This window comes from Oncorhynchus mykiss, chromosome 18, assembly GCF_013265735.2.
Source record: "Oncorhynchus mykiss isolate Arlee chromosome 18, USDA_OmykA_1.1, whole genome shotgun sequence".
NCBI classification, from domain to species: domain Eukaryota; kingdom Metazoa; phylum Chordata; class Actinopteri; order Salmoniformes; family Salmonidae; genus Oncorhynchus; species Oncorhynchus mykiss.
In genome coordinates, this window is record NC_048582.1 from 34,655,493 (window position 1) to 34,669,770 (window position 14,278).

Here is a 14,278-nt window from a genome sequence, read left to right on the forward strand (position 1 = left end):
ATTTTAAACAGATTGACAGCAGTTTACATGAATCTAAATCTGGGATTGATTATTAAATGTAAGTGTTGAGTTTAACACCAACTATGTTGGTGGTAGATCCTACAGCGCTGTAACAAGAACAATGTCCCCCTTTCTGAATCAGTGCTGTTCATTTTGACTCTGCAAAAGCAAGCTGACCCACTGACTACAAGCAGAAAACACTATGGCTTACCCCCACCAAGCCCACACCGTTGTCTGTTTACGTCTGTTGCCTTGGACTACATTTCATTCTGTTGCCACATTTCATGTGAGGGATCTAATTGAAAAAATCTAACCGTTGATCTGTGTATGTTTACGGATGATTCAGGCTCCCCGCCCTCAACAAAACATTAAAAATAGCCTCCCGTATGAAAGTGACAGTAGCATGTGGAACTGGTTACTATGACGATGTTCAATACAGAGTCTTGCAATAGAGACATACTGAAAAAATCTGTGTTGTTCAAAGCAAACAACCCAGATGGGAATTTCTTGTGTGAATGGCAAGGACCACTACTGAAGGAACGGTGGAAAACAATGACTCTGAACAGCTAGAGAAACAAAGTCAATCACACCATTCACAAAACAATTAGCAGAACAGTGCTGTTAGCCTCATTAAGGGTTCCAGAGCAACAACAACCGTGCCAATAACGAGTGTTTCTGTCAACACAATACTACAGGACAACCGGTCCACTAACATGCTAACTACCACCTTTAAAACCTATTAATATTCACAGAAAAAGACAAGCCCTGAAACAGTGAGGAAGGGTGGTGGACATGCACGCATGTACACACACATCCTCCAGAAGATGGCCACATGGCTGGGCCAGGCCACAAGATGTTCTTGGCCCGTGCGGGCTGGGGCTCCTGCTGTATTACTGTTAGTCAGTTCCTGAGTGCAGTTGGTTAGTTCAGCATGTCACCCTGTATTACGCCAATGAAAACACTTATCCAACCAGGTATTTTATACATGCAAATTGCCTGAACAATGGAGAAATACTGAAATATGGGAAAGGCTTAAAAATATATATATGAAAAAGGAGGGCAAAGTGAGAGAGAGAGCAAAAATGTTACCGTGCGGAAAACATTCCATGTCAATATCTGGAAATGCAGCATTGACTGGCTACTTCTCTGTGAACAGTATAAAACCAGTTGGTATTCAATATTGGATCATGGTAATCCAAAAGCCACATAACATATCCTAACCAAAACTGTAAAAGTGGTTTTGTTTCCTTCCTTAGGTTGAGAATATTTACCAAAATGTTGAGGGAATCACAATCTCAAGCTATAGCCTTAAACTCCCTCCCCTCCTCTCCCTCGGGTCTCTCTCCTCTACTACCCCTGGCTCTCAGCTATGACTTTACAGTAACAGTACACTATGTGCCCTGGTCCTCTACTCCTCCACTGCCTCAGGCCACAGTGGCAGCAGGCTCAGGCAGCATCCAGAACACACAAGCTCCAGTCAGTAGCTTTTATAGCCACGTGGCCTAGTCAGAGTTTCCATGAAGAAAGAGGTTTGGAGCCTCCTACAGGAGAATCTGAGAAATGGTAGACAGACAGGGGGGATCTTGAGACTAGGTTAAAAGATAGCACGGTGAGGGAGATACTGGGATGATGGAAGACAGGGATACCTTTTGGTAGTGTGGTAGGACAGTTATTAAGCATGGGGCTCAAAATATTAGAGGTCTGTTGTATACAACTTTGTTTTACACTATAATTGAATGTATGGACATTCCATTAGGATATTCACATCGGGCGACATGGTGGCCTAGTGATTAGAGCGTTGGACTAGTAACTGAAAGGTACTGACAAGGTTCAAATCTGTCCTTCTGCCCCTGAACAAGGCAGTTAACCCACTGTTCCTAGGCCGTCATTGTAAATAAGAATTTGTTCTTAACTGACTTGCCTAGTTAAATTAAAATATATATACACTGTCTCACACCATTTTAAACTAATAAAAAGCTAGGAAGTATGACTTCAGCGGCCACATCTAATGATCATTTTTACAAATTACATTTCCTGTTAGTGCTGAAACTAATTGAACAGAATAAGTTACTAGTCCATGGACAGTAGGTGTCTCTGCACAAAATACAAATATTATATTTGTCTATGTGAGCTTTAACGAGCATAGTCGACAATGAATTAGCGTACCACCACACCTGAGTGAGTCAATAAAATTCAAATCCACATGTACCCGTGCCAAAACTCCTGTCCACATTACTGTAATTATACCTCTCCTGGTCCAAATCCACATGTAACCGTGCCAAAACTCCTGTCCACATTACTGTAATTATACCACTCCTGGTCCAAATCTACCATTGTTCACTAAGTGTACAAGAGAAGCACAACTCCTGATAAATGTGGTTGGTGATAACTTGATTATTAGAGGAGTGATGTAAATAACCTACTACAATAAAAGCTCTGCTGCTTGATTTCCCCAGACAGACAGAGCAGCCCAACAGAACTTCAGTCAGTGTGTTATTTAACCAGACTGTTAGCAGGAAGGGGGCAATTAGAATGGTTGGAGCGTAGCTCCAGCATAACAACCAATCCACCAGGGCTAGGAAGGCCCGGCCCAACCCAGCCAGACATTTGAGCTCAGTTCAGTTCAGCTGGGGTCTGGTGCAGATCACATCAAAGAGCTTTACTTTTACTGCTGCTGATAGCTGCTGGTTAGCGACTATCCCAGCTCCAGGTCTGAAGGATGGTTTCCTCCCAGTGATTGATATGGGGCCAGGCAGCACTGTTGTCTAGCTAACCCCAGGGAAGATCATTTATCCCATTTATTGCAAATCAGCACACAGCCCAGAACCTTTAGTGGTTGTGAATTCTGGAATCCCAGACCAGTGAGATCATAAAACTGGGTTTCTAAAATTCCCCAGCTTGCACTCTGCTTGGGAGGAATAAAAGAGGTAGAGGAGAGTTGTTTATTTTATCAGTGGACTTTTAAAAGGCCTGGCCATTATTCAGTGGCTTCAAAGTATGATATTTCAACCATAGACCTACCAGGGTTCTATGATTGAACTGTAAGTCCCTGTTCTAGTCGCCTGATAGCAGTGGGAGGACAAGGACCAGAGGGTGTTAATCATAAAAGCCTTTCTCACCAAGTTCATGAGAAGGCAATTACTGTAAATAGTGACTGATAGTAGCATAGTATTACATCAAGTGTGCATTTACATAGCTTCTAAGCGGCTGGCTATACAAAAAATGATTTACTGTATGATTCAATGGTGGCTTTAATAATCACAGTGCATTAGGATAATGTGGAGAGGTGTATGATTAATAACGCACCATCATCTAGGTACATCTGGTCCAGTTCCTCTGGCTCCTGTTTGATGTTAATGGCCAGCGTGGGGCTCGACGAGCGGCTGCCTCTCTCTGGCACTTTGGAGAACTGGGTCACTGGGCTGGAGCTGCCACTGATGGGCTGGGGCGGCGTTAGGCAGTGGGTGGGGGAGAACGGGGCCTCCGGGCCGCTGGTGTCAGGGGTGGAGGGCTGTGAGCCTGGTGAGGATGAGGCACTACTGGGTGGATAGAGGACAGATTGCGGCTGGTAGCATTCAGAACTCTCCTGGATGATGGAGACATCTGGGATCGGAGACTGGGATGGGCCTGCTGACAGGCACTTGGAGAAGGGCGTTGTGGGTGACAGGTCATGCAGTTTGGGACTGGTGCTGGGGGAGGATGAGGAGGATAGTGAGGAAGGCTTCCCTCCCAGTCTCCGTTGGCAGGCGGAGTAGGTACCCCCCACACATGGCCGGAGTTCTGTGGGTATAATGGAGGTCATAACCTGTGGGGTGTAGTAGGGCTTGGTGCGAAGCGCCAGGCCAGGGCCACGCTGGGGACACACCTGAGGGGGGTCGTAGTCATCATTCGGCTCCATTTTTATAATTGGAACTGAAAGAAGAAGAAAAAGGAGAGGAAAAGGAGGAAAATAAATAAACATACAGTTCGATCTCCTGTCGAGGGTGAGTGAGTGAGTGAGTGAGTGAGTGAGTGAGTGAGTGAGTGAGTGAGTGAGTGAGAAAGTGTCCGTGAATGAGTGAGTGAATAAGTGAGTGTCAGTGAATGAGTGAGTGAGTGATTTAGTGAGTGAGTGAGTGAGTGAGTGTAAGTGAGTGAATAAGTGAGTGACTAAGTGAGTCAGTGAGTGGGTTTGTGACTAGAATACCCACAGCCAAACAAACACTCTCATCAATGAGACTGTGTCTTTTCCACCCTGCTGAAAATATTCAAAAATGAAAAAAGGTGAATGAGTGAGTGAGTGAGTGTGAGTGAGTGATTGAGTGAGTGTCAGTGAGTGAGTGAGTGAGTGAGTGAGTGAGTGAGAAAGTGTCAGTGAATAGGTGAGTGAGTGAGTGTGTGAGTGAGGGAATAAGTGAGTGAGTGAGTGAGTGTGAGTGAGTGAGCAAGTGTCAGTGAGTGAGTGAGAAAGTGTGTGAGTGAGAGAGTGAGCGAGTGAGAAAGTGTCAGTGAATAGGTGAGTGAGTGAATAAGTGAGTGAATAAGTGAGTGAGTGAGTGTGAGTGTGTGTGTGTGTGAATAAGTGAGTGAGTGAGTGGGTGGGTGAGTGAGTGGGTTTGTGGCTAGGATACCCACAGCCAAACAAACAATCTCATCAATGAGACTCTGTGTCTTTTCCACCCTGCTGAAAATATTCAAAAATGAAAAAAGGGAGACAAAAGGGATGAATCATCACCACAAGAGACTTCCAGCTGGTTTTACAATAAAAATGCCTATTTTCTTTGGAACAGACCCCGGCAATAATATCCTATAAACGTGCATTATGAAATATGTTGCTGCTGCATAAGTTTCATGCCCAAACATGAGATACATTACTGCTCTCTCAAAAAAACACACACAAAAAACAGTTTTACCAAATATGCTATGTATTGCTCCTTCAAACCCCAATATTTCAGACGTGGCTCAGTATTGAAACAAAATGGTGCCTGCAAAATGCTTTGAAGATTGCAATGATTATGCTTGTGGTGACCATGGTTGAGTTCAGAAGGGCCCTTTCTCCACTGTCTTGTTCTCAGTTCCCAGCCCTTGGCTACCAATACCAAATTCCTGTGTGGATCGTGTTGAACATTACATTTCAACAAGATCCACATGTGTTGAACATAACATCTCCTCCTGTATGATTCTCGGGTCAATCTCGTTTAATGGCTGATGCCGCAGTCCACTGACAACCGGCCGTTAGCACCGGTTTTGAACCTGAGATTTATCGTGCATCAAAAACTAAACTCGATTTGAACACCTAAAACGAGTGAAACCAAGCTACATCCTGCAACACCCAGCCTTGCTGAGCCCGCTGTCAAGTGAACAAGGTGAAGTCTGATGAGAAGAGTCATAGAAAACCGCTTCTATTTTAGACCCAGTAGGATGAAGTGTGTCTGCAAGCAATAGGATAGACTAATGCGCAGACACAACACACAGATGAGTAGGATGAGTGCAATGTTTGTGTTACCACAAAATCTGAGAGCGTGCCTTAGCATCTCCGCAATAACAATCTGTGATGTTGCTGTACTGTAAGCTTACTGTTAGAAATGCCTGGGTAAGTGTACTATAACAGAAATGTTTGTACTTCTGCAGATTTGATTGATATATGCAAGTAAAAAAAACAATAATAACAATAATTTCCATCTCTTTAGGTGTAGGCTTAATCCACATATTTTTTTGGAGGGATATCAAATCTCCTTTTACTGTAGGTTTAGCTGTCTGGACCTAATGTGTAGACTACTAGAGTGTGTGGCATGACACTGTCCAGACAGCTTGTTTAATGAAGAGACTTGAGTCTAACTCTTTAAGAGACACTGACCAGGCCCAGTGTCCCCTCTCTCCCCCCTCTCTGACTCTCACCAGAGGCTGAGGACAATGCTGCACTTTCAGAGGGGAAAGCAACTGAGGCACGTCAGCGCCCACATACAGGACTGGGACTGCAGTTGAATCAGAGCTTTGAACCACCCACTGGATACTAGCTTTCTCTGCAATTAGAAGTGTTTATTTTTTTTACATTTGATCTGGTGTGGCGTTTTTAATTTAGTCTGGCAACAGTTTGGCTATTCAAAAAACACTGTTCCGCTCCCCTTTTCCACTCTTGTGCAGTCCACTCCAAGTGTTCTTAGAGCTGCAGGTATGGAAAATAATATGTTTTATGGGAGATCCATTTTTACAATGGGAATAACCGAAAAACCATCGCTTTGTTCCTCACTTGAAAACCACCAAAGACGGAATACAGAATGCTTGTGTTCTTTTCTTCAGATGTAAAAATTGTGCTCAAAGTGTTCTTATTGGTCTGGGATATGAAAGGACAAGGATAGACAAAAGAGGAGTAGGGGATAGGGTGCTGGGTAGAAAAAGAGAGAGAGAAGGAGAGAGTTGGAGACAGACAGAACGAAAGAGAGTTTACCATTGGCAGACATGTAGGTGAAGTGCTGGTACTGGCTCCTTTTCCTCTTGCCATTGCACACATAGAAGTTCACCTGAACAGGATTGGATATCCTCTGGTTCCGATAAGGAGGGATTTCAATGAGAAGAGATGTCTGCAATATAAAGTCAAAGGCAATGCCATCCATAGTGAGATGCAACCGAGTGCCTTCAGAAAGTATTCACACCCCTTGACTTTTTCCAAATGTTGTTGAGTTAAAGTCTGAATTTAAAAAGGGATTACATTTAGATTGTTTGGTCACTGGTCTACACACAATACCCCATAATGTCAAAGTGGAATTATGTTTTTAATTTGTTTTAAACAAATTAATAAAAATTAAAAGCTGAAATGTCTTGAGTCAATAAGTATTCAACCCTTTTGTTATGGCAATCCTAAATAAGTTCAGGAGTAAAAATGTGCTTAACAAGTCACATGATAGATTGCATGGACACACTTTGTGTGCAATAATAGTATTTAACATGATTTTTGAATGACTACCTCATCTTTGTACCCAACACATACAATTATCTGTAAGGTCCCTCAGTCGAGATGTGAATTTCAAATACATTTTCAACCACAAAGTGTAGGGAGGTTTTCCAATGCCTCACAAAGAAGGGCATCTATTGGTACAGTGCTTGCGAAAGTATTCACCCCCTTAGCATTTTTCCTATTTTGTGACCTTACAACCTGGAATTAAAATAGATTTTGGGGGGGTTTGTATCATTTGATTTACACAACATGTCTACCACTTTGAAGATGCAAAATATGTTTTATTGTGAAATTAACAAGAAATAAGACAAAGAAACAGAACTTGAACGTGCATAACTATTCACCCCCCAAAGTTAATACTTTGTAGAGCCCCCTTCTGCAGAAAATACAGCTGCAAGTCTCTTGGGGTATGTCTCTATAAGCTTGGCACATCTAGCCACTGGGATTTTTGGCCATTCTTCAAGGCAAAACTGCTCCAGCTCCTTCAAGTTGGATGCGTTCCACTCGTGTACAGCAATCTTTAAGTCATACTATAGATTCTCAATTAGATTGAGGTCTTGGCTTTGACTAGGCCATTCCAAGACATTTAAATGTCTCCCCTTAAACCACCCGAGTGTGGCTTTAGCAGTATGCTTAGGGTCATTGTCCTGCGTGAAGGTGAACCTTCGTCTCAGTCACAAATCTCTGGAAGACTGAAACAGGTTTCCCTCAAGAATTTCCCTGTATTTAGAGCCATCCATCATTCCTTCAATTCTGACCAATTTCCCAGTCCCTGCCGATTAAAAACATCTCCACAGCATGATAATGCCACCACCATGCTTCAATGTGGGGATGCTGTTCTCGGGGTGATGATGAGAGGTGTTGGGTTTGCGCCAGACATATAGTTTTCCTTGATGGCCAAAAAGCTAAATTTTAGTCTCATCTGACCAGAGTACCTTCTTCCATATCTTTGGGGAGTCTCCCCCATGCCTTTTGGTGAAAACCAAACATGTTTCCTTATTTCTTTCTTTAAGCAATGGCTTTTTTTCTGGCCACTCTTCCGTAAAGCCCAGCTCTGTGGAGTGTACAGCTTAAAGTCCTATGCCAGATACTCCAATCTACGCTGTGGAGCTTTGCAGCTCCTTCAGGGTTATCTTTGGTCTCTTTGTTGCCTCTCTGATGAATGCCCTCCTTGCCTGGTCTGTGAGTTTTGGTGGGCGGCCCTCTCTTGGCAGATTTGTTGTGGTGCCTTATTCTTTACATTTTTTCATGGGATGTTCAAAGCTTTGGATATTTTTTTATAACCCAACCCTGATCTGTAGTTCTCCACAACTTTGTCCCTGACCTGTTTAGAGAGCTCCTTGGTCTTCATGGTGCAACTTGCTTGGTGGTGCCCCTTGCTTAGTGGTGTTGCAGACTCTGGGGCTGTTCAGAACAGGTCATGTGACAGATCATGTGACACTTCAGTAAACTCCACCTGTGTGCAATCTAACTAATTATGTCACTTCTGGAGGTAATTGGTTGCTCCAGATCTTATTTTGGGGATTCATAGCAAAGGGGGTGAATATATATGCACGCACCACTTTTCAGTTGTTGTTTTTTTTAAACAAGTTCTTTTTTCATTTCACTTTACCAATTTGTACTATTTTGTGTATGTCCATTACATGAAATACAAATAAAAATACATTTAAATTACAGGTTGTAATGCAATAAAATAGGAAAAATGCCAAGAGGGATGAATACTTTTGCAAGGCACTGTGGATGGGTAAAAAATAAATAATGAAACATTGAATATCCCTTTGAGCATGGTGAAGTTATTAATTACACTTTGGATGGTGTATCAATACACTGAGTCACTACAAAGATACATGCATCTGGAATCAGTTGCCGAAGAGGAAGGAAACCACTCAGGGATTTGAGGCCAATGGTGACTTTAAAACAGTTACAGAGTGGCTGTGATAGGAGAAAACTGAGGATGGATCAACAACATTGTAGATACACCACAATAAAAAAATATTAAATAAAAATATTCCAAAACAATACTTCAAAAAGTTTTTATCCTGAATACAAAGTGTTATGTTTGGGGCAAATCCAATACAACACATTACTGAGTACCACTCTCCATCTTTTGAAGCACAGTGGTGGCTGCGTCATATTATGGGTATGTTTGTAAACTGGGGAGTTTTTCAGGAGAGAAAAAAATAAACGGAATGAGCTAAGCACAATTAATTCACAGTTCAGCAGGACAATAACCTAAAACAAGGACAAATCTACACTGGTGTTGCTTACCAAGAAGACAGTAAATGTTCCTGAGTGGCCAAGATACAGTTGCCTTAAATCTACTTAAAAATCTAAAGCATGATCTGTAAATGATTGTCTAGCAATGATCAACAACCAATTTGACAGAGCTTGAAGAATTTTGAAAATAGTCATGTGCAAATGTTGCACAATCCAGGTGTGGAAAGCTCTTAGACTTACCCAGAAAGACTCACAGCTGTAATGGCTTCCAAAGGTGCTTATACAAAGTAGTGCGTCAGGGGTGCGAATACTTACAGTACCAGTCAAAAGTTGACACACCTACTCATTCAAGGGTTATTCTTTATTTTTTACCATTTTGTACATTGAAGAATAATAGTGAAGACATCAAAACTATGAAATAGCACATGGAATCACGTAGTAACCAAAAAAAACTGTTAAACAAATCAAAATATACTTTATATTTGAGATTCTTCAAAGTAGCCACCCTTTGCCTTGATAACAGCTTTGCACACACTTGGCATTCTCTCAACCAGCTTCATGAGGAAGTCACATGGAATGCATTTTAATTAACAGGTGTGCCTTGTTAAAAGTTAATTTATGGAATTTCTTTCCTTCTTAATACGTTTTGAGCCAATCAGTTGTGTTGTGACAAGGGAGGGGTGGTATACAGAAAGACCAAGTCCATATTATGGCAAGAACAGCTCAAATTAGCAAAGAGAAATGACAGTCCATCATTACTTTAAGACATGAAGGTCAGTCAATGCCGAAATTTCCAGACCTTTGAAAGTTTCTTCAAGTGCCTTCGCAAAAACCATCAAGCGCTATGATGAAACTGGCTCTCATGAGGACCGTCACAGGGAAGGAAGACCCAAAGTTATCTCTGCTGCAGAGGATAAGTCCATTATAGTTAACTGCACCTCAGAAATTGCAACCCAAAGAAATGCTTCACAGAGTTCAAGTAACAGACTCTCAACATCAACTGTGTGTGAATCAGGTCTTCATGGTCAAATTGCTGCAAAGAAACCACTACTAAAGGAAACCAATAATAAGAAGAGACTTGCTTGGGCCAATAAACACGAGCAATGGACATTAGACCGGTGGTCTGATGAGTCTTTGATCATTTCTCCCTCCTTTTGCCCTCATAACAGCCTCAATTCGTCAGGGCATGGACTCTACAAGGTGTCCAAAGCATTCCACGGGGATGCTGGCACATGTTGAGGCGAATGCGTCCCACAATTGTGTCAAGTTGGCTGGATGTCCTTGGGGTGGTGGACCATTCTTGATACACATGTTGAGCGTGAAAAACCCAGCAGCGTTGCAGTTCTTCACATAAACTGGTGCGCCTGGCACTTAAATATTTTGTCTTGCCCATTCACCCTCTGAATGACACATATACACAATCCATGTCTCAATTGTCTCGAATTGTCTTTAACCTGTCTCCTCCCCTTCATCTACACTGACTGAAGTGGATTTAACAAGTGATATCAATAAGGGATCATAGCTTCACTTGTATTCACCTGGTTAGTCTATGTCATGGAAATGTCCTTTAATGTTTTGTATACTCAGTGTACACACAAAACTGGCCAAAATATCGTCAAACATTTATTTTGCGAAGTAAAGACACACCTGAGATATGTCACAGATGACCATCAGGTATGTTTATTAAAATCAGCCAATTTATCCTGCACTGTCATTTTATATCCAGTTCAGGGAGTGTCCAGTGCATTCGGAAAGTATTCAGACCCCCATTTTGTTACGTTAGTCTTGTTCTAAAATGTGACCGATTCAGGAAACTAGGTGTATGTAATAAGTCACAGCTTCACAGGAGAAGAAAGTTAAAAAAAAACATTTTTTAACAAAATGCATTTTTTGGCAGAAATGCTTTCTCGAACATGTGAATTTCCATGTGCCTTAATATCAAATGTGTATGTCATCTGTAAATACGAATAAAATTGTTAAATTATGAGCCTAGTTGGTTTAATCACAGAAAAAGTCAGCAACCTTCCCACTAGCCATGATTGGCTGAGATAATGAGTGAGCTGGACATGCTGAGAGATGAGTTTGGATTGGTCTGCGGTGTTGCATCTTGTGTCTATAAAATGAGCTGCTCGAAATGTGTAAATAATCCTTTCCACTGCAGTTTTTTCAAAAGATATTATGTTACCCATGGAGAACTGCAAATATGTTGCTACTGCTCTCAATAACATTACTGCCCTGAATTTATCAGTCGCTATCGACAAAGGTCAGTGGGGAAAAGTTGTGATGGACGACGATCGGGCCATGCTAGACTGACTCTCATTTCATAACACGTTTTGAAATCAGTGGAACACAACAGGCCAAACAAGCTGTGCAAACTAAAAGGAAACAACACAGGATGTCTTATAAAAGGGGTTGCAGTCTGCCGTGAAGCTTTCATCCATGTATACAGGTAAGAATCTAGCTACAGATTCAGGTATTATGTTTCTAATTTTGTCTGAAGGTTGTTTTCATTGCAAGCTTAGGCTTGCTGTTAGCTAGCCAGCTGGAGTTCGATGGCTGGCTTGTTAACTAACAATAAGCCAAACGTTATTTGGTTAACTTTAGCTTGCTATGACAATCGGTTTGTATTGCTAGTAACGTTACTCTATGGATTGGGATTATAATTTTTTAGCTAGCTAGCTAACGTTAACGTGACATGTCTAAACAAAAGATCCCAAGTTAAAGCTTGCTGTTAGCTAGCTAATGTTAGCTGTGGTTAGGTGGCTGGCTAGCTAGCTAACATTAACTTATGTGTAGGAAGTGTGTGTAACGTTAGTGATGTTTTCTCAGAATGCCATTTTGCATTGCTAGTTATAGCCTAATGTTAGCTAGCTTATCAGTTAACTTTAGCTAGCTATGACAATCTGTTTGTATTGCTAGTTAAAGCTTGCTGTTAGCTAGCCAGCTGAAGTTAGATCGACCCAGTTTCCGACAGGGCAGGCGGAGAGGCAGGTTTCGGGTCGAGAGCCAGACCCTGTCCCCCGGTGCGAACACCGGGGCCTCACTGCGGTAACGGTCTGTGCCAACTTTCTGGCGCAGTACGGAGGGCTGAAGGTGGACATGGGCGGCGTCCCATGTTTCCTCCGCGTGCCGGAACCAGTCGTCCACCACAGGATCCTCGGTCTGACTCTGATGCCAAAGAGCCAGAACCGGCTGATACCCCAATACACACTGGAAGGGAGAAAGGTTAGTGGAGGAGTGGCGTAGTGAGTTCTGGGCCATATCTGCCCAGGGCACGAATTTCGTCCACTCCTCCGGACGGTCCTGGCAATAAGACCTCAGAAACCTACCCACATCCTGGTTAACTCTCTCCACCTGCCCGTTACTCTCGGGGTGAAAACCTGAGGTAAGGCTGACCGAGACCCCCAGACGTTCCATGAACGCCTTCCAGACCCTTGACGTGAATTGGGGACCCGATCAGACACTATATTCTCAGGTACTCTGTAGTGCCGGAAGACGTGTGTAAACAGGGCCTCCACAGTTTGTAGGGCCGTAGGGAGACCGGGCAAAGGGAGGAGACGACAGGACTTAGAAAAATGATCCACAACGACCAGGATCGTGGTGTTACCATGTGAAGGTGGAAGATCGGTTAGGAAATCCACGACAGGTGCGACCACGGCCATTGTGGAACGGGTAAGGGTTGTAACTTACCTCTGGGAAGGTGTCTAGGAGCCTTGCACTGAGCGCACAACGAGCAGGAGGAAACATAAACCCTCACGTCCTTAGCTAAAGTGGGCCACCAGTACTTCCCACTAAGACACTAAGTCCGACAGATCCCAGGACGACCAGAGGAGGGTGACATGTGGGCCCAATAGATCAGCCAGTCGCGGACAGCTGGACACTGAGGGGGAGACGCCCAGCTGGACACTGAGGGGGAGCGGGCTCTGCACGTGACGCCCGCTCAATATCTGCGTCCAGCTCCCACAATACCAGAGCCAACAAACAAGAGGCGGGGAGTATGGGAGTGGGATCCATGGGCCGCTCCTCTGTGTCATACAGCCGGGACAATGCATCTGCCTTAATGTTCTGGGAGCCTGGTCTGTTAGAAAGGGTAAACACAAAACTGGTGAAAAACATGGTCCACCTTTTCCTGGCGAGGGTTCAGTCTCCTCGCCGCCCGGATGAACTCCAGATTGCGGTGGTCAGTCCAGATGAGAAAAGGGTGTCTAGCCCCCTCAAGCCAATTTCTCCACGCCTTCAGGGCCTTGACGACAGCCAACAACTCCCGGGCCCCCGCACGTCATAGTTTCGCTCCACCGGGCTGAGCTTCTTCGGGAAGAAGGCACAAGAGCGGAGCTTCAGTGGCGTACCCGAGAGGTGAGAGAGCACAGCTCCTATCCCAGCCTCGGACGCGTCCACCTCCACTATGAATGCCAAAAGAGGGACCCTGTCCGCCTCAGGTGTCCACTGCAAGCGCACCGAGCCCCCCTTCAGCCGTGAAGTAATGGGAGCGGCTACCTGACCAAAACCTTGGATAAACCTCCGGTAGTAGTTGGCAAACCCTAAGAATTGCTGCACCTCCTTTACCGTGGTGGGAGTCGGCAAATTACGCACTGCTGCAATGCGGTCACTCTCCATCTCCACCCCTGACGTGGAAATGCGATACCCTAGGAAGGAGACTGACTGTTGGAAGAACAGGTATTTCTCAGCCTTGACGTACAGGTCATGTTCCAACAGGCGACCAAGCACTTTGCGCACCAGGGACACATGCTCGGCGCGTGTAGCGGAGTATATCAAAATGTATTCAATATACACCACTACACCCTGCCCTTGCAGATCCCTGAAAATCTTGTCTACAAAAGCTTGGAAGACTGATGGTGCATTCATCAACCCATACGGCATGACGAGGTACTCATAGTGCCTAGAGATGGTACTGAAAGCCGTCTTCCACTCGTCTCCCTCTCGGATACGCACCAGATTGTAAGCACTCCTGAGATCTAGTTTGGTGAAGAAGCGTGCCACGTGCATTGACTCTATCGCTATGGCTATGAGCCATGCATTGACTCTATCGCTATGGCTATGAGCGGTAGCAGGTAACTATACCGCACCGTGATCTGATTTAGACCCCGGTAGTCAATACACAGACTC

At 43.9% G+C, this 14,278-nt stretch overlaps 1 protein-coding gene across 1 annotated transcript in view; it reads right to left on the bottom strand.

Moving 5' to 3' along the window:
- nfatc1 (nuclear factor of activated T cells 1) overlaps window positions 1–14,278 on the bottom strand; it is a 59,706-nt gene that overhangs the window by 10,377 nt on the left and 35,051 nt on the right. Inside the window, exons 8-9 of the mRNA XM_021571742.2 lie at window positions 6,428–6,560; window positions 3,307–3,912 (exon numbers count right to left, since the gene is read on the bottom strand). Coding sequence (XP_021427417.2) covers window positions 3,307–3,912; window positions 6,428–6,560 — 739 coding nt within the window. The remainder of the gene's footprint in view (window positions 1–3,306; window positions 3,913–6,427; window positions 6,561–14,278) is intronic.